The sequence below is a fragment of the Centrocercus urophasianus genome, unplaced genomic scaffold (genome assembly GCF_019232065.1).
Source record: "Centrocercus urophasianus isolate 14NV4802_14NV808 unplaced genomic scaffold, USGS_Curo_1.0 seq_22, whole genome shotgun sequence".
Classification (NCBI taxonomy): Eukaryota; Metazoa; Chordata; class Aves; order Galliformes; family Phasianidae; genus Centrocercus; species Centrocercus urophasianus.
Genome location: NW_024884778.1, coordinates 6,661,237 through 6,684,877, shown reverse-complemented (window position 1 = coordinate 6,684,877; position 23,641 = coordinate 6,661,237). Strand labels below are relative to the sequence as shown.

General features: G+C 48.1%; 1 protein-coding gene across 3 annotated transcripts in view; it reads right to left on the bottom strand.

Moving 5' to 3' along the window:
- Positions 1–10,390: 10,390 nt before the first annotated feature.
- Positions 10,391–23,641, bottom strand: part of CADPS (calcium dependent secretion activator) — a 173,076-nt gene continuing 159,825 nt past the window's right edge. For all 3 annotated transcript variants that reach the window (XM_042823751.1, XM_042823752.1, XM_042823750.1), the window contains 2 exons: positions 12,425–12,529; positions 10,391–10,963 (listed from right to left, as the gene is read on the bottom strand). In XM_042823751.1, coding sequence (XP_042679685.1) covers positions 10,784–10,963; positions 12,425–12,529 — 285 coding nt within the window. In that variant the 3' untranslated portion in view covers positions 10,391–10,783. The remainder of the gene's footprint in view (positions 10,964–12,424; positions 12,530–23,641) is intronic.

Genomic DNA, 23,641 nt, shown 5'->3' with positions numbered 1-23,641 from the left:
GAGCTGGAAGATAATTAATAAATTGTCACTTATCTGCGAGCCTCCCCAGCATGTATAAATTAATAGCCAACCCATTAATTAGGACGGTGTATTAATGTTAATTAAACTAAGTTTAATTCCACCCCCCCCCCCCCCCCGAGTGGCTGGGGTGTTGTTTTAAATAAAAGCGGAGGGGGGGGACTCCGGGGTTGGGTTTGTTTTGTTTAAAAAAAAAAAAAAAAAAAAAAAAAAAAAAAAGAAGAAAAAAAGGGAAAAGTAGAAAGGGGTAAAAGAGAAAAGCGGCCGTGCGCTGCGCCGGGAGCTTTGCAAGCGCTCACCCCGTGAGACGCCCGCATCCCTGGGCGTGCAAGCGGGTGCATCTCCCTTTCCCTTTTAATCATTTTCTTGCCCCCCTCCCGCTCCCCCCTCTCCAAATCTACGACATTATTGCGGCCGGGTGCCGGGCTTCCTTCCTTCCCTTCTTCTCTAATTAGAAGGAGTTGGGGCGGGAGGGGAGGCTTCGCAGAACGCCGCGATGTGAGGAGCGGAGCTGGGGAGCCCACCTGGGGGAAGGGGCCCGGCCCCGCCGGACCTCTCAGGGCCATTCAGCCCGAGCGATTCTCCCCCAGCGATTCACAGCGCTCCATTCTCTTTCACTGGGAGCCACTATAGCGCTGCGTGGAACCTGGTTTTGTGTGTTTCTAAAATAAAGGGGAGGATTAGCCGGGGGAAGGGATTGGGGAGGGATGGGGGGATTTGGGGGGGGAGCGAGGGTTTTAGATTGAGCCTGGCTAGAGGTAAAGCAAGCGATGGAAAGGCTCGTATATGTGTACTTATATATATGAGACTCATATATATATATATTTTTTTTTTTTTTTCTCCTCCCTCGCACGCCTAAGAAAGTTTGGAGGAATTCGGTGCTTTTATGCGGTTCTGACAAAGCCGCGCCTCCTCTCCCCGCCGGGGCAGCTCGCTGGCGGCTGTTTGCAGACGGCTTTTTCACCTGCGAACCACAACACGCTAAAGAAACAAACTTTGAATGTGGCGGCGGCGGCCCGTGAGGTTCCCGACGGGCGGAGCGGAGCGCTGCGCCCCGGGCTCGGGTGGGACCGCCAGCATCGAGGGGTCATCCCCCATCTGCAGCATCGGTTGTCGGCGTCCCCGGAGCCGACGTCCCTGCCCTAGCGGTGATTGTAAGGGATGGAGAGAGCCGTCCCGCTTTTTGGGACGATCCGCTCCCGACGTTTGGCTGCGGGAGAGCCCCGAGCCGGGCGGCGGGCAGGAGGCGGCGGGGCTCCTCTCGCTGCCGGGGCTCGTCGGCTTCAGCAAAGTATTTAATTAGCCTCCACAAACTTCTTTTCCTCGCCTGCAGATTATACTGAGTGGAGGGTTGGGAACTATTTTACACCTTGCCACTCACATGTTAATTAATCTCTATCTAACCCTAATTGCAGTTTATTCAAGCACCGCTCAACAGCTCACCCACACAATAAACACTGGGGCTGCTTTTATCCATATTACTCTCCGCTCACACGTTGAGTAATTAACTCCAGTACCAACTAATAGTGCAAACAAATATTTTCTGTAAACGAGATGATTTCGGGCAGGATAAAAGAGGGCTGCGGAGCCGGGGCCGGGAGTTCTCTGCCAGCTTCCCCAAGCCTCCCTCGCCCTTCCAGGGCCGTCGTTCCCCGACCCGGCCACTCTCCGCGCCCCTCCCCGCCCGGGGCAGCGGGACCCGCAGGCCTCGGGGCTCCCCGGGAGCGAGGAGCCGCGGTGGGGACCCCGAACGGCAGCCCCAGGGCCGCTTCCTTCCCACGGCCCCGGAGGAAGCCCTCGCGGAGCCCCCGCGGAGCCCGGGGCCGGCCCGGCCCGTACCGCCGCTCCCGGCCGCGACGTGCCCGAGTGCCGCATGCCTTGTGCGGCCGGGCTTTGGGATCGCGGTTAAGACCCGGGCATCGAAGCTCAGTATTTTAATTGAAATCGCAGGTTTAGGCACAGCTGGAGGCTGTCTCTATCGATTCGACTTCTGCTGTTCCGGCAAGCGTATTAAAAATGACAGACTTTGATACAGCTGCCCCAGTCACGGCGCCCTGCCCACTGCCGCGCCTTCTCCCTCTTTGCACGGCGAGCTCCGGCCGGTGTCGGCGGCTCTGGGGGGCCGGGGTGCAGGACGTCGGCTGGGTTGCGGCGTTCGAGCCGCGTTCGCCTCTCCGTGCTGGGCTGCTCCCCGTCGGAGGCTTCGTCCTTCACCTCATCCCTCACCCCGACATTTGGAGGAGAAGAAATGGTTTGAGGATTTCTTTCTTTCTTTCTTTTTTTTTTTTTTTTGTTTTCCCTGCGAAAAGCGCACCGCCAAGCCGTTTGCAACACACACGTTTATTTACAGTTGTTATTTACAGTTATTATTATTATTTCTGCGTCTGCCTCTCGAGAAAAACGACTCCCGGTGCCCGGTCCGACAGGGCGGCCCAATTCCGTGCCCAAACCTTTCTGCCTTTTCTCCCCTTCTTAACCCAAAGCCAGTTTTCACGCTGGGAACGGCCTCACCCCGCAGCCCCGGCCCCAAACGCTCCTCGGGCGCTGACATCGAAATCCTCCAGCGGTGCCCCCGCCGCCCCCAGCAGCCGAACCAAGGCACCGCGTCCCACCTCCCCCGACGGCGGCCCGGCATCCCGCGGTCCGACCCCTCCGTTCTGCTCCGCTGGGAGATAACCTGGGATCCTCCTCGTTATTTAACGTGGCAGCTGCTTAAACTCCACAGCGGAAGCTGCCCAAAGTTGTTAGCGTTACACTTCGATCTCTTTTGGAAATGGTGGCTTTGATTTCTGCGCTGCTTTGCTTTAGGTGAATATATACACAGAAGTGTACATATTTTTTTAATGCCTTTTTTTTTTTTTTTTTTTTTTTTTCTTTTTTTTTTTCTTTTTTTTTTTTTTTTTTTTTTTTTTTTTTTTTTTTTTTTAAATAGTGGAAGAGGAAAGGCACCCAGATCAGCTGCCAGCCCAGATTAGAACCGAATTAGAACAGAATCATCAGATCCTAGATTACCTCGAGGTTCAAGGAGCACTGAGTCCAACTCCAGGCCCCACATGGGATCACCCCAAACCCCGTGGCTGAGAGCGGTACCCAACCTCCCTGAACTCCAGCAGGTTGGTGCTGTGTCCAATGCCCTGGGAAGCCCCTTCCATGCCAACTGCCCTCTGGTGAAGAACCTTTCCCTAACCCCAACCTGATGCAGCTCCATGCTGATCCCTTTGACTCTGTCGCTGTCTCCAGAGAGCAGAGCTCAGCTCCAGCTCTCTCTGCAGCCATGAGGGGGCTGCAGGCTGCACGAGGCCTCCCTTCAGCCCCTGCTTCTCTGAGCTGAACAAACCAAAGGACCTCAGCCACTCTTCATACATTCTTCCCTCCAGGCCCTTCCCCATCTCTGTAGCCCTCCACTGAACTTTCTGTGATTGTTTCATGCTCTTCTTATTTTGTGGTGCCCAAGCAGTGCATGGTGATCAAGGTGAGGCCACTCCATGCAGAGCAGAGCAGTCTTTTAAAACCCACTCAGGGTCCAAACCTTCCCCTGATGTCACCACCTTGTTTTCACTGCCAGGTGAAGCAGGGTGAAGCCCATGTCATACGTACCAAGGCCACATTCCTACTCAAGAGTCACCTTGCCCATGTAGATTAGATTTATAGCAACAACTTTGTTGTTGTTTTTTTTTTTAACATACGTTTACCTATTACTTAAATCTATTGATCCTTGATCATTTCTTCCTCTTTCTCCATTCACAGATCCTTTGCTTTTCTGCATCATTTTGCAGTACAATGGGTAAGGGTCACCATGTGGGTCACTCTGAATTACTTTTGCTCTTTTTCTTCATTCCAGTCGCTGTAGAAAATGTTCCTACTGTGCTATAGTTGTGTTCTGACAAAGTTGGTCAGTTGTCAACTTTTCACAGATAAGTTTTGGGATTATTCCTGTACTCTCTCTGCAAAATGCAGTCTGTTACGGAAGATCTTTGGAAAGGTAAATTTATCTGTGGTTTCAGAGCTATGGCACATCTTTGCTGTCAGTGCAAGATGTGAAGCTCAAGGAAGAGCTGAGGAGTAGCTAGTAAAAGATCCTTAAATGTGAGGATTTATGGAAAATGACTCCAAGCATTCATTCTGTGAAATCAAATGGCCAGCTCTCTGTTCTCAGTTAGGATGGGGCTACCTTTGCCAATCAAGAGGCAGCTTCTGAAGTGGCTCCGTGGCTTTGTGGTTCCATACCTCTCTATCTTTTAGCCAGGCACAGCAGTGCAGGGCTAAGGGTGGTGCTGGACTGCAGGGGAACAGAGCTGTGGTGCTGCCCTCTGAGCAGTGCAGCAGCTTTAGCCTCCAGGCTCTGCCCAGCAATGCCCCCACTGTCTGCCCAAGGTGTTTATCTGGAGTTCCTTTTGCCGTGCTCAGAGACAGACTCTTTTAGGACAGATTCAGTGGGACACCAGTGGGGATATCAGGAGAACAAAGGCTGAGCTGGGTGAGGATGCACTTACCTTTCTGACTGCTTGCCCCTATGCTGCATAGTGGAACATTGTAACCAGGTTTTGGGGCTCCCAGTGGGTCCCAGATCAAGCAGAATGGGATTTTGGGGGCACAGTGGCTGGTTGCCTTTGGCAGTGATGGCACAGAAGCACTGGAATTTTTAACCTGTATCTAATTGGAGGAGCTGGTACCTGAGCTGCTCCTAAAGCAGCTAGCAGTAGCCCCAGTGCAGGGCGGTTGGTAAGACACCATGGCACCAACTGCACGTAGAGTGCCCTGATGGCAATCAGAGCAGCTTATGTAATTCTAAAAATGGCACCTCCCCACTTGCCACATCCCTTTCTGTGCATGCTGAGAGTCCTGCAGAGCTGCCAAACAGAAGCAGTTGAATGAACTCCTTTCTCTGCTCATTCCTCCTTCCGTAGCTCGGGGAGTGTGAGCCAGAACCTATTCTAGTTTGCTGTCAACAGGAATGGTTACGAACGGCTCGATCCCGACCAGGCTCTGTGCCCCAAGCGCTGCTGTAGGAGTGCTGTGCAGCTCTGTGAGTGAAGGTCCCTCTGCTGGACTGCTGTGCTCCAAGAGTCAGTGGCATCGTTCCCATGCCAGGAGCTCAACTGGCCAGCAAGGGAAGGAAGGAGATGCTGTAGGGTGGTGGCCACTCTTACTGCTCAGAAGAGTCATTCCCACATTGCAGTAGTGGGTCAATGCTCTATTTCATCTCTGATAACTGAAAGATGTCCCTTCCCAGTGTTTTGAAATATGGTGCTTTCTCATTTTGAAAGAGTGGGAGCTTTAACATTTTCTTCCTTTTTTTTTTTCTTTTTTTTCTTTTTTTTTCCCCGTATTTGCTATTTAGGATAAAAGGTGGGAGGAAGTAGAGAAGGAGAATATAATGGGGGGATGGCCTTGTTCTCACTTTCCTACTGAAAACATCTCAGAAAAAGGAGCAAAAAGCAGTGAGAATGGGTAGAAGCCCACTCCCGTTTTGTGTTTCCATTCCTTTCCTTTTTTGCTTAAAAGAAGGATGGCCAAAAAAAAAAAAAAAAAAAAAAGATAAGTGGGACAACCCCCACGTGTTTTGAATTATTCTCTTCTTAATGAGGTAGAAAAACATCTCATTTTCAGAATTCCATGCTTTTCAAAGGAAAAAAAAATCAAACAGAGGCAGAACCTTTCCAAAACCAATTACAGCTGCCATTCCTGCAGTCATTTTGCAGCTCCTCACTCGCTGTTGTCCAACTGGCTGTACCATGGGTCACGTTGGTCAGTATTTACATTTGCCTTTGCTTGGGCTGACGGTGGCTGGGAGGTGGAGCTGTTGCTTTGCAACCCTTCGCATCAAGAATCTCTTTTTTTGTCTATGTGATTTCAGCCCCACGGGATGTGAGCTGAAAGAACCGCTGAAACATTCCCCCAGCAGCTCAAACTGGAAAACCAGACCTGCTTATTGCAGGAAAAACTTCAGTGTGTGACCCAAGTATTCCTCAAATGCTCAAGAACACCCACAAACTCCATAAAAATAGCCAGTAATGGGCTGTGCACTGATGAACCGCGTCCCTGCTGAAGGTGGCAGTGGCTCCTGTGCCTATGGGAGGCTCTGACAGCCTGGGACCCCTGGGATCAGCTGAACACAGTCCTAAGCCTTTGTTCCCCCCCAGCTGTCGCGTCCTGCAGGATCTGCAACAAGTCCTCGCCATGCAGACCCCTCTTGTCAGTCCCCAATCTGATCTGACCACCTGGTTTGTTTTTGAATCGAGCGCTCGAGTCATAACATTTCTGTTTATTTCAACAACTGTATTCCTTGCATAGGAAATGAGCCAAGATGGTCTAAGGCGAGGAGAGCAAAGCATGCCGTGGTTGTAATTGCTTTTGCTCTCCAATATCAAATTTTACAGTGTAATCAAAATCTTATTTTTTTACTGCTGGACTCTGTTATTGACTTAATCTTCTTAAGTGCTCCTATTATTCCAGTGATTTCATCGTTGCATGTTGATTTTAATCTTTTGATCTCCATATTAGCTACTGCCTGCAACTAATTTGTTGCTCAGTGTTTTTCTTTGTTTTGACCTGTGAGGCATTTTCCTCATGGCACACAACTCTGCTGGCAGATTGCATATAATCTCTGCACTTTTTTTCTCCCATATTTTGCATAGTTACAACAAATGCAGATTTACAACTTGCAGTGGAATATGTATCTTGTAGAAATGCTGAAGAAAATAGCACTCTGTGTTCAGCTCAGGAACCTCAATGCACTTGGATAAAGAGAACACCGCTGAATGCAGCTCGATGGAGAGAGGTGTCACACTGGCTTTATTGCCACACAAGTTCAGAGTTGTAATTTGTAACTTCTCCTGTAATTCAGTAATTGTAACTTATCTTATACAGACTCAGGCATCAGTAGGTCCTGAGGGCATTGCTGGAGCTAAAAGGAAGGAGGCTGAGCTTTGTGAGTGGTGTGGGGGACTCTCCTCAGCTTGACATGGAGGTGGCCGTGTTGGATTGTGACACCATGGAGAAGTTTTCTGAGCAAAAACTGGTGATGATGGTTGCAGTATTGAACTTCATGAAGTGCAGAGGGTGGAATACAGCTGAATAGTGTTCTGCTTGGCCATTCCATCAGTGCTTTTTTCCTTTGTGGTTTAACCTGTACTGATTTATTGGGGGCTTTGTTTGCTTTGGCTTTTTTTTTTTTTAAGCTTAGAGGAGTAATTTTTGCCTTAGGTTTGCTGTGACTTTTTAAAAAAGAACACAGACATTGACAAAATCATCTCTGCTTAGCTGCATGCCTATTTATGCTTCTGAAACCAAATTGTCTTCTAATATTTTTGACGTTTTGGTCACTGGAGAGGCAGAAAAGCAATTTCTAAGATGCCTATGGGCCAAGAGACATGCTTTACAGCAGAGGGGAAAGAATCTGTTAGTTGCTGAAATATAAAACAAATTGGATGAACAGCTGCTGACACTTGTCAGTCAAATAGTTGATAGCATTTTCAGTCTCCATGCCACATGCTTTAAGTAAGTCTGTCAAAGGATATTTTCGCTGGACTTCTCTGTAAATATGAGAGAAGTTTTGGCCTGATCTATCATTTAAAATTTTGCTGGCAGAGGAATGAAATTTTCCTCTTTCCCCAAAACTGATTGACATAACTGTACTGGCAGATTCTTCATCGAGGTGCAGTTGTACTGGCAGAAAGTCCTTTGACTGTTGGATCTTGTTCCGCCGCAGCGATGGGTTGAAGTGAAACAAGCACCAGACCTTTGCATTTCCTAGCTGGGTTTGCCAGAGCTCCCATCCATCAGCAAAGTCTTTTAGATGCTGCCCAAGCTGCAGTTTTGCCCTACAGGAGCCTGAGGCCAAACCAAAGCATAGTGCATGGCCATGGGGGCTTTAAGCTCAGTCTTACATTGTTCAGACAACACCGAACCAGTTTGGATGCTTCCTTGTTGTGGCCGAGTGCTCAAGCCTGCTATATTCTGTGGGTTATTGCAGAGTCTCTGAGCTGCTGTGCTGGGATTTGAGGATATGTGAAAAGCTGTCACAGGATCCTTTCTGATGACAGAAACCCAGAGACATGTGTCCATCACTGCCATCTCAGGGAAGCACCTGTGTGGAGTGATGTGCAGCAGGGAGCAGCTCCCGAAGGCTGCGCCCACGTTGTTCATTCAAAAAACTGAGCAGGGCTCACTGCTTTGGAAGGTGGCAGGTGGAAGTGGGCTGTGTTTTCACCCAATAAATATTTCATGTATTAAAAAAAACAGGGGGAGCCTGTTCCAGAGCAGAATCAGTCTACTTCTCTCGCTCTGCTCTCCGTGACTGGGAGTGGAGCTACAAATTTGGATCTTCCCTGGTGCTTTTTGTTACTGCTCAGTTGATCACCCCAAGTAAGGTCTTCCCATTGCCTCTTCTTGGAGCTGAAGCTGTTCGTAGCAGTATCTGGGGCAGAGGAGAGCAAGAGGAAAACACAAGTGTGCATAAGCGTAGCTCAGGAGCTTGGCTTGAGGTGGGCTTCAGGGTGTGCTTCAAGGCTCCAATCACAGAGAGGTCAGGATAGAATCATAGAATCATTGAGATTCTCTAAGATCACACAGTCCAACCACCAACCCATCGTCACCGTGTCCACTAAATCAAGTCCCCCAAAATAGGTAGATAGGTAGATATGTCTGTAAGGCTGTGGTCCCCAGAGGTCTCCCCTCTGCCTGCACTGGGGGCAAAAAGTGACTTGTTGGGTTACAGTAGGGGTTTGTAGCTTCTCTATTCTCGTGCATCACATGGCTTATCACATGCAAGTGCTGCTAACTGTGCATGGCCTCCACCCACTGGGAGCAAAGAGCCCGCTGGTGTCCCTGTCCCAAGGAGGTGGTGCACACAGGTCATTATGGGCAGGTGGCTGTTGGATGTGTCAGGCATGGCGATCCAGGTGGGGCAGCAGATAACCTCCAGAGCTGTGGGTAAACTCTGCCATGGAGAAGACAGACCCCAAACCCAGCACTGTAGGGCTCCACAGCCATCCCAGCTCTGACTGGGAGCCAGCACCTTCTGTCTCTTCCCATTGTCTGGGGAGTGTCTGTGACTCCTGGGCACTGGAAGATGCTTTGGTTTGATGCTTCCTTATGCCAGGCAGTATAATCCATTCCTTATACTGGATGCTCTCCAGTATATGCCCATCCTTTATCTGTGGGTAGTGAAGTTGTGTCCTCATTCCCCAGGGTAGCAACAGGTTGCCATCTGTGGGGGTGAAGGACATCAGCTCTTCTGCTTCTCTCACACCTGCTTTTCAAATTCAGCTGTGAGTCTGTCCATGTGCCCCGTGTTTGTAAATGCCCTGCAGGCTGCTGCCATTGGCTTCTTTAGGAGAAGATACAAACTGAAGCCTGTCTGTGTGAGGTAAGTGTTGGGCAAGGCTAATGACCGTGTAATCGTGGGGGCTGTACCACAGCAGACCATCAATTAGACATCCAAAGGCAGGTGACAAGGTGCAGTGTGCAGATAATGGTGGGAGCAAGTGGGGTGGTGGCAGCCAAAATGCCCGTGTACCTGGAGAATACACAGCATGGTTCCACCCTGACCTTTGGGAATAAATAAACTGGGAAACCATCTTCTAAATTAATAAACTATAAAAACACCCATGAGAAAAGAAAATGCCTTTATTCCGAGAGGTGGGGGCTCTTACATCTCAGCTTGTTTTTTGTTGGTTTTTTTTTTTTTTTTCCTAAGGCAGACATAAAAAGACTCCATAATTTATTCTTAGGACATCTGAATAGTTATTTATTGAGAAGCCACAGTTCTCACACTTTTACAACTGTCGGCTTGTATAAGGCAAAAAAAGCAAGATGGATTATCACTATTTTACACAGAAAGAAAAGCTCTGGTAGGGGGACTGATGGACATGCAGTTACTGCTCAAAATGCAATGTACATGACATATATAAAAACCATTGTTAGACAGAGGAGTTGTAAATTATGGTTACAATCTACTGAAATAAATATTCAATATATTATTATAAACACATTTGTATAGTCTAAGGTTGTAATTAAAGTTGTCTTTGTACATACACGGTTATTTGAGATTTAAACAAAAGTGTAACATTTAGAGGAGCAAATGTCAACATAAAACAACTGCTCTGGACTTGTAATGTGGCATGATATATCCATAATGATAGGATTAATCTGGTGTGGCAATTAGAATGACTAATCCTTTGGGATGTAGCCTTCATGGAGTTAACTGCATATTGAAGGAAAGAGCCTGGGATATTAACAAGGATGCAGAATGATTCAAACGGCTGTCTGGGTTTGTTTGTTTTCTGGTTTTTAAATGAACAGAGAGAACAAAAAATCATTTGTAATTGCCTCATTTTTCTTTTAAAAACAAAGCTGGTTTTTTTTATTATTATTATTAATTTTAAGCAGTTGGCATCCACAGAAGAGAAACAAAGAAATGAAAGGACTCGATTCACTCATCTTCACAACAATTTACCATCAATGTATATACAGTACATTAATGAAGCATTGTTTAATTATAACAGGGACACACCTAGTATGTTTTCTATGTAATTTTCCATTAACAGTATTAAACAATGGTGCTCCATATTGCTTATGAACATACAGATATGAAATCAGGAAACCAATGAATCGAAGAGAGGTGCTAACCTTATTACCACACAGCTAACATGGCATTTGTATTGGTAAACTTCTCATGGGCATTTAGAGCTGACAGAAGAATTCCTAATGTGGCTAACTGAGTTATGGACGAGGTACATGCACGGACGCCGGGCCAGCTGCCCTAGTCATCCTCTTCGTCCTCCTCATCGCTGTCCTTCATGGTGATCCCCTGCAGCCCTCCGCCCTCGCTGACCGACGCCGTGGCCTCCTCTACCGTCAGCCGGTTCCGAATGGTCTCGTAGGTTTTGCTGTTCAAGGTGGAGTCCAGCACACCTTGCAATCGGAAATCCCGGTACGTTTTCTAGAGAGGAGAGAGGCGTGAGGGCAGGGGAGACAGCACAGAGCTCAGGCTGCCCCTGGCTCCCCGCTTTGCCACGGGAGTGAGCCCGTGCCCCTGTGTCCCCATGCGACCATGCTCTGGGGCCTCCGCTCTAAGGGGCTGGGATGGAGCTTTCCATAGGGCATGCTGGGGTCTAAAAGCACGTGGAAGCAGTATAGTGCTACTCAAAGCAACTGTCCTGGCTTCTAGATGCATTCAGTTACTTTTCTTCACGCAGCTCAATGCTTACTGCCTATTGCAGACATGACTACATGCTCCTGGAATGCTCTGCATTAAATAATCTTGCCTCAATACTGAGTTTAAATCAGCTAAGTCCAGGATACCTGAGAAAGCTATTCATGTATAAAGCTGAGCACACGACATGCACTCCTCAAATCTCTCTTTCTTCATCTTATTCCGAAGCTGGAGTTGCATTTCTGCAGTCAGCTGTACTTCCCTCATTACTGTGGTTAATTTCCTTGCATTTCTATTTGTTTTAAAACTTCTTGACCCTGTGAGATAAAACTCTGGCCTCTGGGTGCCATTCATTATGCTTTGTGTTCTGCGTGGAAACTATTTTCTGCTATACACTTTCAGAAAGTCCTTGAATGCGTTGTAGCTGCTTCTGAGAGTAATACTGGTATAAATAAAGCACAAGAAAGAAAGCCTTCCTCAGCTAGCTGACAAAGAGAAATCATTTGCCTGTGCTGTTGTTTTCAGTTATGAAAAGCGCACTAATACTGCTCAGTTTTAATTTATTCATGCCTTCAATGTGTTCACTGCACACGAGACCATAAACATTATAAAGTACTAGACAAAAAAAGCATTAGATAGAACCTAAAATGATCAAAAATATATTTACCCCCTTCTGTGATCTTATTATTTCATGTAAACCACTGTGATTTCACACTGAAATAATTATCATTAGCCCAAGACACACACGTACACATACACGTGCACTCAGAGAAAAAAATGTTACTTTCAGGGTATGTTATCTCACCTTTGGGATCTCTTAAGAGTTGATTATACACACCCATTGTAAAAGAAACAACTTCAATTAGCTATGAGAACAATCCTCATTTGCATTCTGACGATAATCACAAGCCATAGGCGGGCTTGCATGTTTCTAGGAAAACAGTGTTAAAAGAGGTTGGGTTGGATTTAACCCATGTGAGCAGCGGTTTCAGTGTGCTTTTTGTACAGGTAGGGCTGAATAGCACTATTTTCCCTCTTCTCATGCAAGCAGTTGCCCTGAGCTCACTTCCACGCGTGTTTTGCGTGCATTTCAAGTTCCTGCTTATCCATCTGATAAGTTTCTTCATTTTTAAGCATCTGAACGAAGGACTGCATTTTCTGCCGACCGCCACTTCCCATCAGAACACACTGCACACACACGTGCCCCTTTCAGCAGCAAGACGCTCACGAAAGCACAGCAGGCGTTACCTTCACTATCCTAATGAGCGTTTTCAGCTGGTAGATGTGCAGCTGCAGGTCCATGCGGTCCGTCAGCCAGGTGCAGACGACGTTCATCGAGCTGGTGTACCATTGCTGCAAGAGAGACAGCACTTCTCCAGCACCCGCGCCCTGCAAGCGAGCGCGCGGCGGGACCAGCCTTCCCCAGCGCCAGCCCGCTGATGGGATGTGACAGACTTCTGGGGGAGACAGGCACCCTCTTTTACACAGATTTTCCATGCACGAGCTTTTAACTTGGAGTAACAACCACAGCAAATCTCACTCGCGGGGGCGGCAGCCACCAGCAACGCCGTGCGGTTTCTGTAATCCTATTTTGCCATTGACTTGACTTGGCAGCAGTGGTGGGAGTTTGGCCCGGTCCGGTTTTTAACCCGTTCCCTGCCCCAGTGAGCACAGCCCTGCCTTTAGGACCACACTCAGGCACTTACCGCTCACATGTCGCCTCGAGCAGCTTTGGGGAGCTGCAGGGCAAGGGCATGATGGTGCGGGCATCGATGGGAAATGCTTTGGTTTTGGCCTCATGGTTATGAAAGATGGCAAAGCAGCAAGCAAATGAGCTTGCTTCAAGCCGCTGAGCTTGCAGGGACCCTCCAGGGGTGAAATTTTGCTTCCTGTCTGTAAGAAAGGCTTGCAGCTGCGTGGCAGCAGCCTGCCAGCCCTGCAGTGCAGAATGCAGCTCAGTGCCCCACTGAGCAGGGCTGGCACAGCCCTTGGGAGGCACGGAAGTAGGGTCAGGTGTAGTGGGGACCACAACACCTCTCTTTGTGCTCAGCACCACAGATGGTTCCCAAATGGCTTGTACCCAGGGACCATCATGGCTCCGGGCACACAGGAATAGTTCCTCTTGTTTACTCTTAGCCATGCACAGATCAGAACCTTGTACTGCAGCACTGTGGAAATTTATCTAGAACCAGTTAAAGAGAAAAAAAAAACATACATCAAATTATAAAAATCCCAATCAAGCCCCATCCAGATTAGCTGGCAATGAAGCCTCTTCCTGACTAACCTAAAGCCTTGCATCAGTTTCACTCAGACATTATTTCCTCCCATCACTGCACCTTCTCCTCAGTGTCAGTGTCTGCATACCACGTGCATGAGCTGACACAAGGCTGAGCACAGCAAGAAGAGCATAAAGCAGCCAAAATTTGGGCTTGGATTATCAAACCAGAAGACAACACACCCAGTATTTGCCACTCCCCATCAGGACCTGGCATGCTGCATGGGGAAGAGATTTCCCCCTTTATGGTATTTCTTGAGTTGGACTCGATGACCCTTAATGGGTCCCTTCCAACTCGGGCTATTTGATGATATGTGGCATAGCACTTACACTGTGCCTCATCAGGCCAGAGCTGTACAGTGTAGGAACTGGTGTCCTGTCTGCCACGTGGAGCTGAATATATCACGATGGTGAAAAAAATAGTATTAACCACCTATTGCTACAAACACTGTTCTAACGGTACTACTATTTCTACAGAACCTCTTAACAAAGTGGAGGAAATAAAGGGATGGAAGAATCACCAAAGACATGCCAAGTGGTGATTTCCTGCTGGGCCAGCTTGGGGCTGAGATTTCTGTTGGCTCTCCATCTCCAGGATGGGGACCTGGCAAGTGCTGAGAGCACGAATGAAGCTAATTTGCAGAGCAAAGAAGGATCTCTGTAGGCTGAGCTGTCTGTCCCTAAGGTCCTGGTGCCAGATGGGGCCTCAGTTGTGACATGAAGCTCTGTGCAGCCCCAGGATGGGACAGAGGCCGGTCCTGCCGTGCCACACACACCTGCACAGATGGGGAACAGAACTGAATCCCAGCTCACGGGGGCTCAGCCTCGCGCACTGCTCAGCGGCATGAAAGGAGCTCTCCTCAGAGCTGAGTTACTCCAAAGACTTTCTGCTTTGTGAAAAAAAGACAAAGTGTAATTCATTGATCTTGATACACAAAACCGTCACGTCACTTCATAGAGCACGCACCAACTGCTGAATTTAAGCCCTGCATATTCATAAAAATAAGTTAGCCCATAAATTAAATGTTCCCTTTAGCTATCACTAGTGTTAATGCGCTACAAGACGCACAAGCCCTCTGATTCATGACTAACCCTCCAAAGAGGATAACATTTGCATATGATTATATTATTAAAAAAAACCACCACAACAACAAAACCAAATGCTCCAGAATGGGAAAGAGATCATTTCAGACAAAAGAGCGCAACACCGGTGGGCTCTGATGTCCTCCCGGGACACAGGGCTCCTTGGGGCTTGTCCCCACGCACGAGGTGCACAGGGCACAGCCCAAATGGGCCCTTTTCATGGGGCTGCAAGGCACCAAAGTATGAACGTGTTTCTCAAAACTCATTGTGGCTCATAAAGAGTGATGCTCCCATGCGTCCATGGAGCCCAGCTTCAACCCACAGCCTCCTGCCCTGTTACAGATGATATCTGCCATCCCCATAGATAACCGGCACTCAGCCCAAGGGCTGCAGCAGAGGATATGCAAACAAACGCCCTTAGGATGGCACCAGAGCTTGGTCACAGCAAGCAGATGTCCCGTTTGCACGGCCAGGAATGTAACCCCGCTTTGTGGTTAGCCCCTCCTGTTCACAGCAGCCCTTACTGCCAGGTGCATCGTGGCAGCTGGTTTGCTCCAGGCCAACAGCAGAAGCAGCACAGGGCTGTGAGTGCTGCCCGTGCATCCCAACCTGCCCAAGCCATCGGCTCGCTGTTTTTTTCTTCTCCTTTTTGGAATGCAAATGCATGATCAATAAGTTGCCGAAATAGCAAGCTTGTCTCTGAATATATAAATGGCAAAAATTGATATGAATAAATCTGCAAGTAGCACACTGAGTGTGGCACATTTCATCAAAAAAAAGAACCCCGTGCTGGGCTCCTGCTTTCCGGGAGGTGGTGTCATTACACATAGCCAGGAACATCTGCAAAGCCCCGTTCTCTTTGGTGCGAGCTGAATGGAAGCATGACCTCCTGTTCCTTGCCATGAACCTTGAGTTCACACTCATATTTTACATGTTACAGGAAGCCGCAGCTCACCCCAGGGGTGCGGCAAACAGAATCTCGTAAGCCAGATGCAACACTGCTTCTTAAGGCACCTGAAGGAGCTGTATTCTTCATTCAAAAGCTTACATACTAGTAGCTTAAGGTCACTTCAGCTTTTGTAAAGAGCGGGACAAAACCAGGAATGCTTCTAGGGCTGGGCTGTCAGCAGGGTAGCAGAGGGATTACAAGGAACCTGTGACTCTGCCTCTTTCTGCCTTTACTGGTAGTTTTTTTGTGTGTGAACAAGTGCCATACAACAGATTGAGGCTGGTATAAAGGCCTGGGACTGTGCAAGAGCACCCCGCTGAGCCTCAGCTGTGCTTGCAATTAGCAATAGGCATGAAATGATTATTGTTGTGGTGGCTGATGGCAATCTGAAGTGACAAGTTTTATGGGGGAATTTGTAGTGGGGATGTTCAGCAAGTTTCTGCAAACCATTAATCGAAGGCTGCGACACAGTGTAGTCAAAGCTATTTTATGTCATTGCAAAGGTCTCAGAAGGATGCTGAAAGAATATTTTTCTGCTCTCAGTGCCTCGGAATGGAGTTTTTCTAGGTCAGGGATTCTTTACTGCCCTATTTAGTGTCAAAAATACCCATTTGCCTCAAATTAGCAGAAAGCTTGTAGTTAAGGGCTAGAGATTAGGCATACAAAATTACTCAGCAGGTGACTGCTGGGTGGATTTGGGGGTTGAGAAGTCTTTAAAACTGACTACGAGACATTATATACTTCTGACAAAAGAACATAGTAATCCTACCTGCTTGCTTTAACCACTGTTGTTTGTCTATTATTACGTGCTTTAATGCTCATAAGAGCAAAACTATTGGTGATACTACTCAATTACCATAGTAACTCTCCCCTATGACCTCTCATTTCAGTACTCGCTTTCCAACCAGAACCAATCCAAGCAGGGCAAATCTATTTAAAACTGTGACACACACGGCACAAGGAAACCCCGAACGCCGCCTGGCTCCTCTCTTTGTTTGAGACACCGGCTTGTTTTGCAACCCTGAAAGGCAGCTTTGAAATGAAGCCTTGAATTCAAGGTGTTCCAAGGGTACGGCAAGGGGAGGAGAGAGCAACGCGTTGACGCTGGGTCTCGTTTCCCAAAGGAAAACCAATTCTGCTCTCAAAGCAACTCGATCAGCCAGGGAAAAAAATAGAGATCAGAAATTCCCAACTCCTAGTGCCTGATGTTTGCACCCGTCCCATGGACCAGCAGCTCAGCTGACTTACAACTGACAGTCCATGACAGCTGACTGACCGTGTGCTCCACAGCCCCGGCTGCTCAATGGCAGCAGTGGAAGGACCATGCATGTCCCCCGGCCTTGTGTGATTACTGGGGCATTCCTCTCCATCCTTCTTCAGTGGCTTTTTGGCTGTTGGTCCCACTCAGTCATTGCAATGCTAAAAACTTGGTGATGACAGCAAGCAAGAAATGCAGAGACTCGCAGCCAACAGAATTTCCTACTTTTTTCTTTAAAAACAGAAAGTTTCTGGGAAGCTGCAACACACACTGCAGAGAGGACAACCTGAGTTTGAGAACCTGCTCCAAAACCTGCTGTGATGCTGCTGGGATGGAGCGGTGTCTGGTCCAACACTCTGCCCTGTCCCAGTCCTGCACTAATGGGGTTGGAAAGGTGGTGCCACCAACACAGCCCCATGCACATAGCTCTCATCCTTCCATGCTGGCTCAGGGATGGCACAGATAGAACACAGACCTGGCCACACAGCACTCTCTGTTACACTTGTTCATAAACTTCTCTGTCCCTTCCCTGGAGGTGTCCAAGGCCACGGATGGGGCCCTGGGCAGCCTGAGCTGGTGAGGGGCAGCCAGCCCACGGCATGGGGTTGGAACTGGGTGGGCTTTAAGGTCCCTTCCAACCCAAGCCGTTCCATGATTCTGTGACTCTCTTCCTTCTACTAACAAAGATCATTCTCTGTGCATTACTGCATGCTGTTGGCGAGGGTTTCCCTGAACCCGCTCCTCCAGGTCAACATTTTGGCCGCAGAACCTCCTCAGGCACAGAGAATGGAACCCATACCTCAGAGCATCCTGGCTTTGAGGCCATGGGCAGCACCACGAACAAAGAAGTGACAGTGCTGCCATGCAGTTCCACCATGTCATGCAAGATGAAGGCTTGGGGACCCTGCAGGATGCTGTGGGTGCACCCAGGACCCCGGAGCCGCGGTGTTGGCACGGCACAGCCGTGGGGCTGCGAGCACACAGCCAACAGGAACCACGCAATGAGTTAATATTGCGGGCATTGATCAGCTAGTCTTACAATTAATGCTTCCAATAAAAAAAAAAAAAAAAGCTCCCCCTTTTTATTCAGTAGAATAAGAAATTAAACACTTGTGGGCTCATTCTAAAGAATGAATGAAATTGAATAAGCTACCTAGCACTTGAGATTCCCAGCGAGTGCTTGAATAGAGCAAACCTCCTGAGTTGAATGGATTGCCTTTTGGGACCAATTTGTCTCTTTTCACTCTTTATTCCTCCTTTTTTGCTGACAGATGTACAAAGGCGGAACTGCGCTGTGCAGCTTAGCTACATGCACCCACAGCAGCTGTCACTTTTGTCGAGCAAGTTAATCAAGCAAATGCCACCATATCCCACTTTCTATAAGGAACAACATGTTATAGACAGTAGTCTTGGGAGACGGGGAGGGAGAGAGACTTTATTTTAACTTTGAGGAGCTGGGATTTTTTTTTCCCCTCTGTGTTAAAAAAAAAAAAAAAAGGAAAAAAAAGGGGAAAAAAAAAAAAAGCAGCCAAACCCGGGAGCACAAGCTGACACTTTTGTTTCCCCGCAGAACAAATATTTAATATGATTTTAGCTCTAATTTGTACAGCAAGGAGGGCTGTCCGCTTTTAATTAAATTTAAGGGACTTAGGGGACGAGGTTAGAAAAGGAATGGAAGCTTTTTGTTTGCGTTAGCGCTTGTTGATAATCATATATTGATTGTCAATCGCTAAGCCAAAAAGATTAGTGTAGTAAATACTATTATCTGAATGCCACAAGTGAAGTGCTCGCTTCCCTTCCCCGCTACTCCCTTTGTGAGGCGGTTTGAATCACCGGTTGTTATTTATACATTTTCTTTGATAAAACCAACTTGTGTGGCTGATTTTTTTTAAGCCCTGCCTCATTAAGTGCATAATGGCATTTACGTGTGGGGCTCGCCGCTTTTTAGCCTTTCAGGCTTAAGCTGATATTCCTCTCTCACAACTGTGTTTCGAAACTTCTGATGTTCACCAACAATTGGATACGCACCAATATTGTATGGCTCAGATGCTCTCTCACTATTGCCAAAGACCAGGGAACAACAGAACGGGATCTGCAAAGAGGAACCCGAGTGCTCCCTTCCTGCTGCTCACCAGGCAGATCCTTGGGTTGCTTTTCCATCACATGGGATTCCTTACGTGCACGCACTCTTTAGGGATGTGAAACCACGCTGAAGGGTACGTCTTTCCTATAGCTGTACAGAACACAAATGCAAAGCACTGGCAGCCCTCTTTTTGGCATCAGAAAGGTACTTTTCCCTTAAATCCATCTACCTTTTCTTTCAGAAGATAAATCTAAATTTTGGTAACAGACAGCATTGTGCAAATTCAACTTCTTCACACAGGCGAGAATTTGGGATGTGACAACCCCCCCCCAGGCCCCTTCCCCTGCTCTCACAGCACTCAGTGGTGTTGGGGCAGTCGGTCCTTATGGTAGCAATGCACATCCTGATGCTCAGCCAAAGCTCTACTAATCTCTACATTCAATCCATAGAGCTTGAGTAAAGCGCCAACCAGTTGATAAAATTCCCTAGAAACCTCAGTATCTTTTTTTTTTCTTTTCTTTTTAAAATAGCATTTCTTTTCTAAAAACCTCACGCCTGTGCCTGGGGTCCCCCCATCACAAGCACACTAAATAAGCAGCCATACATCTTTTTCTACCCTACAGACTCCCCTCTGTCCCAACAGCCCTATGCATCTCCATGACACCACTGCTGTGGGTGCAGGCGGTGTCCTCTGCACTGCAGTTCCTACTGCCTTTCTCTCTGTGCCCTATCCTTTAACAGGGAGGTTTCATTCACACTGACGATGCAGCTATACGAGGGAGTTATTATTTGATTAATTAGTATTATTTAATAATGTCACAGTCCCAGCGTTGCATAATAGGGTTAAGCTGCTAGCCAGAGCAACTCATCATCTGTCTAGGATGCAAATGGCATCACTGAATTACATTATTATTATTTTTTTCTTTCTTCCCAAAAATAAATCACACACACACACACACACACACAGAAAGAAACATACTTTGCATGGTGTAAGAGCTCTGCCTTCAAACAGAGGGAAATTCAGAATGAAAGCAGAGCCGGGCGCCCCGACGTGCTGCACGCTTCTTGCAGTACAGATGGCACCTGTGCTCCCCCACTGCCTGCAGACACCCAGACTGGCACTGCCCCAGGGTGACCATGAGGCCAGGGTCAGCCCTGCGGTGGTTTCTGAGGATGGGGCAGCTATATTTGGGTGCTGAGCACACAACTCCTAAATGAAAGAGCTTCTGCTTGAAAGCTGCTAAAGCAACACACCGCCACTTCTGTACCGATTGCCTGTTCGCAAACGCTTTTTTTTTTTAACCTCTAAAATATTCCCTGCTTATTTTCTTTTTTTCTTTTTTTTTTTTTCTTTCCAAAAAAGAAATGAAGTTGACATGCTAAAATTTGAGTTCCTATATAAGGAAGCTGGGTATAACACCGTATCCACACAGTGCGCTGCTTTTTTCCTGTCCCGATCACAGGGCCTCACTGACGCAATGCAATCCTGATGCATGGCTGATCGATGAGGTGCAGCCCAACAATGCATGCTAAGGAATGTTTTAATTGCACTTGTTATTGGATTGAATTGGAAACCATCCCAAAGCGGGCTATGGGGAAGCAAAGCTGAGTCCACCACAGCCTACACACAACCTGTGGCAGCTCTGGGATCCTTGCCTTTAGTGCTCCTCTTGCCCTACTCCTGGTGGGGCCACTCACTGCTGTGGTGGAGCACATATACCACACCCTAGCACAAACACTGCCCTCAAAGTGCTGGGTGGATCAGGGCAGCACTGACCTTGGAGCAACAGAGCAATCAGGCTGCCTGCTTAGAATGATTAATGGAAAATCTCCTCTGGAAAAGAAATCAAATTAACTGTCTTCAACCAAATGTCTACTGGAACATGAAAAGCTGTTCTGATAAAGACATTTAGGAGGAAAAAAACCCTTATGAGCATGTAAAATCCAGTGACAGATCTAGGACTTATTTTATTAAGAGTCTCCCTAAAATAAATTAAACAGAGCCTACTTAAATGAACACTCCATGGGAGGACAAGAGCTGTCGGTGCAAAAAGACACAAGGCCGCTCTCTGCACGTGCCCATAGAGCTCAGGGGTTGGAATGCGATGGGAAAGGACTCAGCTCCTCTCATCCAGGCGTGGGGGATGGAAAGGGCTCCCAAATGAAAGGGTGCATCCTCCGGCAAAGGGGATTTGTCCCCACATGGGTAATGGACGTCACCATTATGTCCCTTTCTCTCCCAGTGGTGCAGATGTGGGTCCAAGGCAGTGTCCCGGGCTCTGCAGATCCACAGAGGACAGAAAGCATGTCTGGGGGTAGAACTGCCCAACTGCCTTCATGGCACAACTCGTTCTTGAGGGAAAAAAAGACAGGCAAAAAGCAACGCAGAAGAAACAGCTCAGTGGAGGCCATATCAGGACAGGAGTGGGAGAGAGTCTGTGCCCTAATGAGCAGTCTCGCAGCGTGGGAGGGAGCGGGATGCTGTCTGTCCTGGGGAACACACTGCGTGCAGCTGCAGGCAGCAATGGGATGAGAGCTGAGCCCTGCATCCGTTCTTCCCTGATCCCGCAACCCGAACTCCTGTGAGTAATGGAATGCACCGCGAGTAGCAGCACTGACTCACGGCCTGACTGCTGGGTGCGAGATGGGGAGGGGAAGGGGGGTGAGGAGGGCTCTGTGCTGGCATTTGGTTGCACTGCGTAAGGCTGACTGGGAAGAAATGCCACAGTCCTGCAAGCGCTGCTCGAAGGAGCTGCCAGCATCCAAATGGGAACTGCGCATCCAAGCAGGAACCATGCTGAACTCCAGAGCTCTGATTTTAGGAAGACTCCACAGTTCCCTGCATCCTTCCTGTTCACCATCCCTGGCACTCGGCAGCCAGCTCCCAGCAGACTGTCCTGAGCTGTGGCATCAGCCTGGTGCTACTGCTGCACTCTTGACTGGAAAGGCAGCTGCTCTTCCCCAGGAGGTGTGACACCAGGACAGCACTGCTGCCTGCAGAACCACAGGCTCTGCCCCTGCATAAGCCCTGGGGATGGACGCTGGCCTGAGCCTGAGGCTGTTCCCCTGCTGGCCCTGCCTGGTGCTTTGCTCTGCAGAGGACTTCTGCGATTTTTCCTTCTGCACTGTGCTGGGCACAGGGCAGAGTGAGGCCCAGACCCTGCTGATGCCACCCTGACACCAAGATAAGAAATCACCTTTGCCCTGCAGACATGCGGGGGCTAATGCTCAAGTTTCATGGGAAATGCTGTCTGGTGCCACAGACCTTGCAGCAAGCAGAACACAGTGACAGTGAAGTGGTAGAAGTGCCTCTGCACCGGGCAGCGCTGCTGCCTCCCGCGTGGTATCACTACATGATTAAGTGCTTACCAGACTTCTTGGTAAAGGCAACCTTCCTGATCTGATAACTGCCAAGGACAAGCCAAATACGCAGGGTCAATCCATGCACACTTAATCCCCAGAAGGCAGATTAAGTGTATAATTGACCCATATAATCCACGTATCATCTCCAGTGAAATGTTTTCCATGTCCGGTTTAGGCAAACGTGGGCCCATAAGAAAGCTATCAGAGGCACAGAATTACCATGGCAGTGGATTTCATCAAAGTCAGAGATGGCTTTTTAATCACTGATCTCAGGGACTGCTAGATTTAAGCAGATGAAGCGGCACTAAGCATATCTGCCTTAATCCTTATCTTCTACTCAGGCTGGTGTCTTCAAGAAGTACAAGGAGGAAAAAAATAAATTAATTTTTTTTTTAGGTCCTTGCAATCTTAGGAGCTCCTCTTGGTGTTTTGATCTCTCATATCAAAAGCGTGTTTTTGTTGGTGTTTTTTTTTTGTTTTTTTTGGTAAGATATTGCATTAATCATCAGAGAGAAAAATGCCATCTGCGCTATTTAGAGACTGCGGCGGGATGCTGGAAGTGGAGGATGGCGGGCGGCTCGCCGGCGCTCGGAGCCTTTTGTCTACATGATGCTCACCCGCGGCCGGGCAGGGAATGCTCCTGCTCTGTGTCACAGCTGTGTGCACCAACCGATGAGGTTGGCACCACACTGTCTACTTTTCAGTCATTCACCCTCTGCAGCACGTGTATTCTGGCGGGTTGAAATCCGTGTTGTGCGTACCTAAGGGCGCACACACGTGCGTATGCGTAAGCAACTTCCACTACAGCACAGCCCTCGCAAGCACGACTCCTGCTGCCTTCAGAGAAAAGTGTGGGTGCACAAACTCTGATCCTACCAAACGTGAGTGCCCAGAGCCAAAGGGGAGCTGAATTCCGTGACTGGTCAAAGACTCCAAATCACCCTTAAACACTCCCATTCTGCAGCTCAGTCCCCATCTCTCCAGGAAAAAGGATGCAGTTTTGGACTCTCCATCAGCACCAAGCCGAGATTGAGATCTCTGAGCTGCCGCGAAGCATCGCAGCGGCTCAGTCCTAAAGCACACAGAACCTCAGGGAAGGGCTGCATGCTACAGTTCTATTCTTAAACTCCTTTGCTACCAGTGCTCTGTACCAACAGGGCCTTATTACAGTGTTTTAGCTTTAAATGTTATCAAATTAGTGAGCCAGGCCAAGTAAATAAGTCATGTTACTCTGCAGTAAACAGCACTGCCAAAAAGCTAGTTAGGTTTTGATTACCAGCAGAACTCCACGATCAATCTGTTCGTTCAATGATCCCAAGAATACAGATTTTTAAAATTAAGACGATGACTCTATTTTGGGGAAAAAAAAACCACCACCCAACCCTGACTAATTTGCAGAATGAAGAGGATTAATGCACAGACCACACAGAAATGTTGCAATAATCTCCCACAAA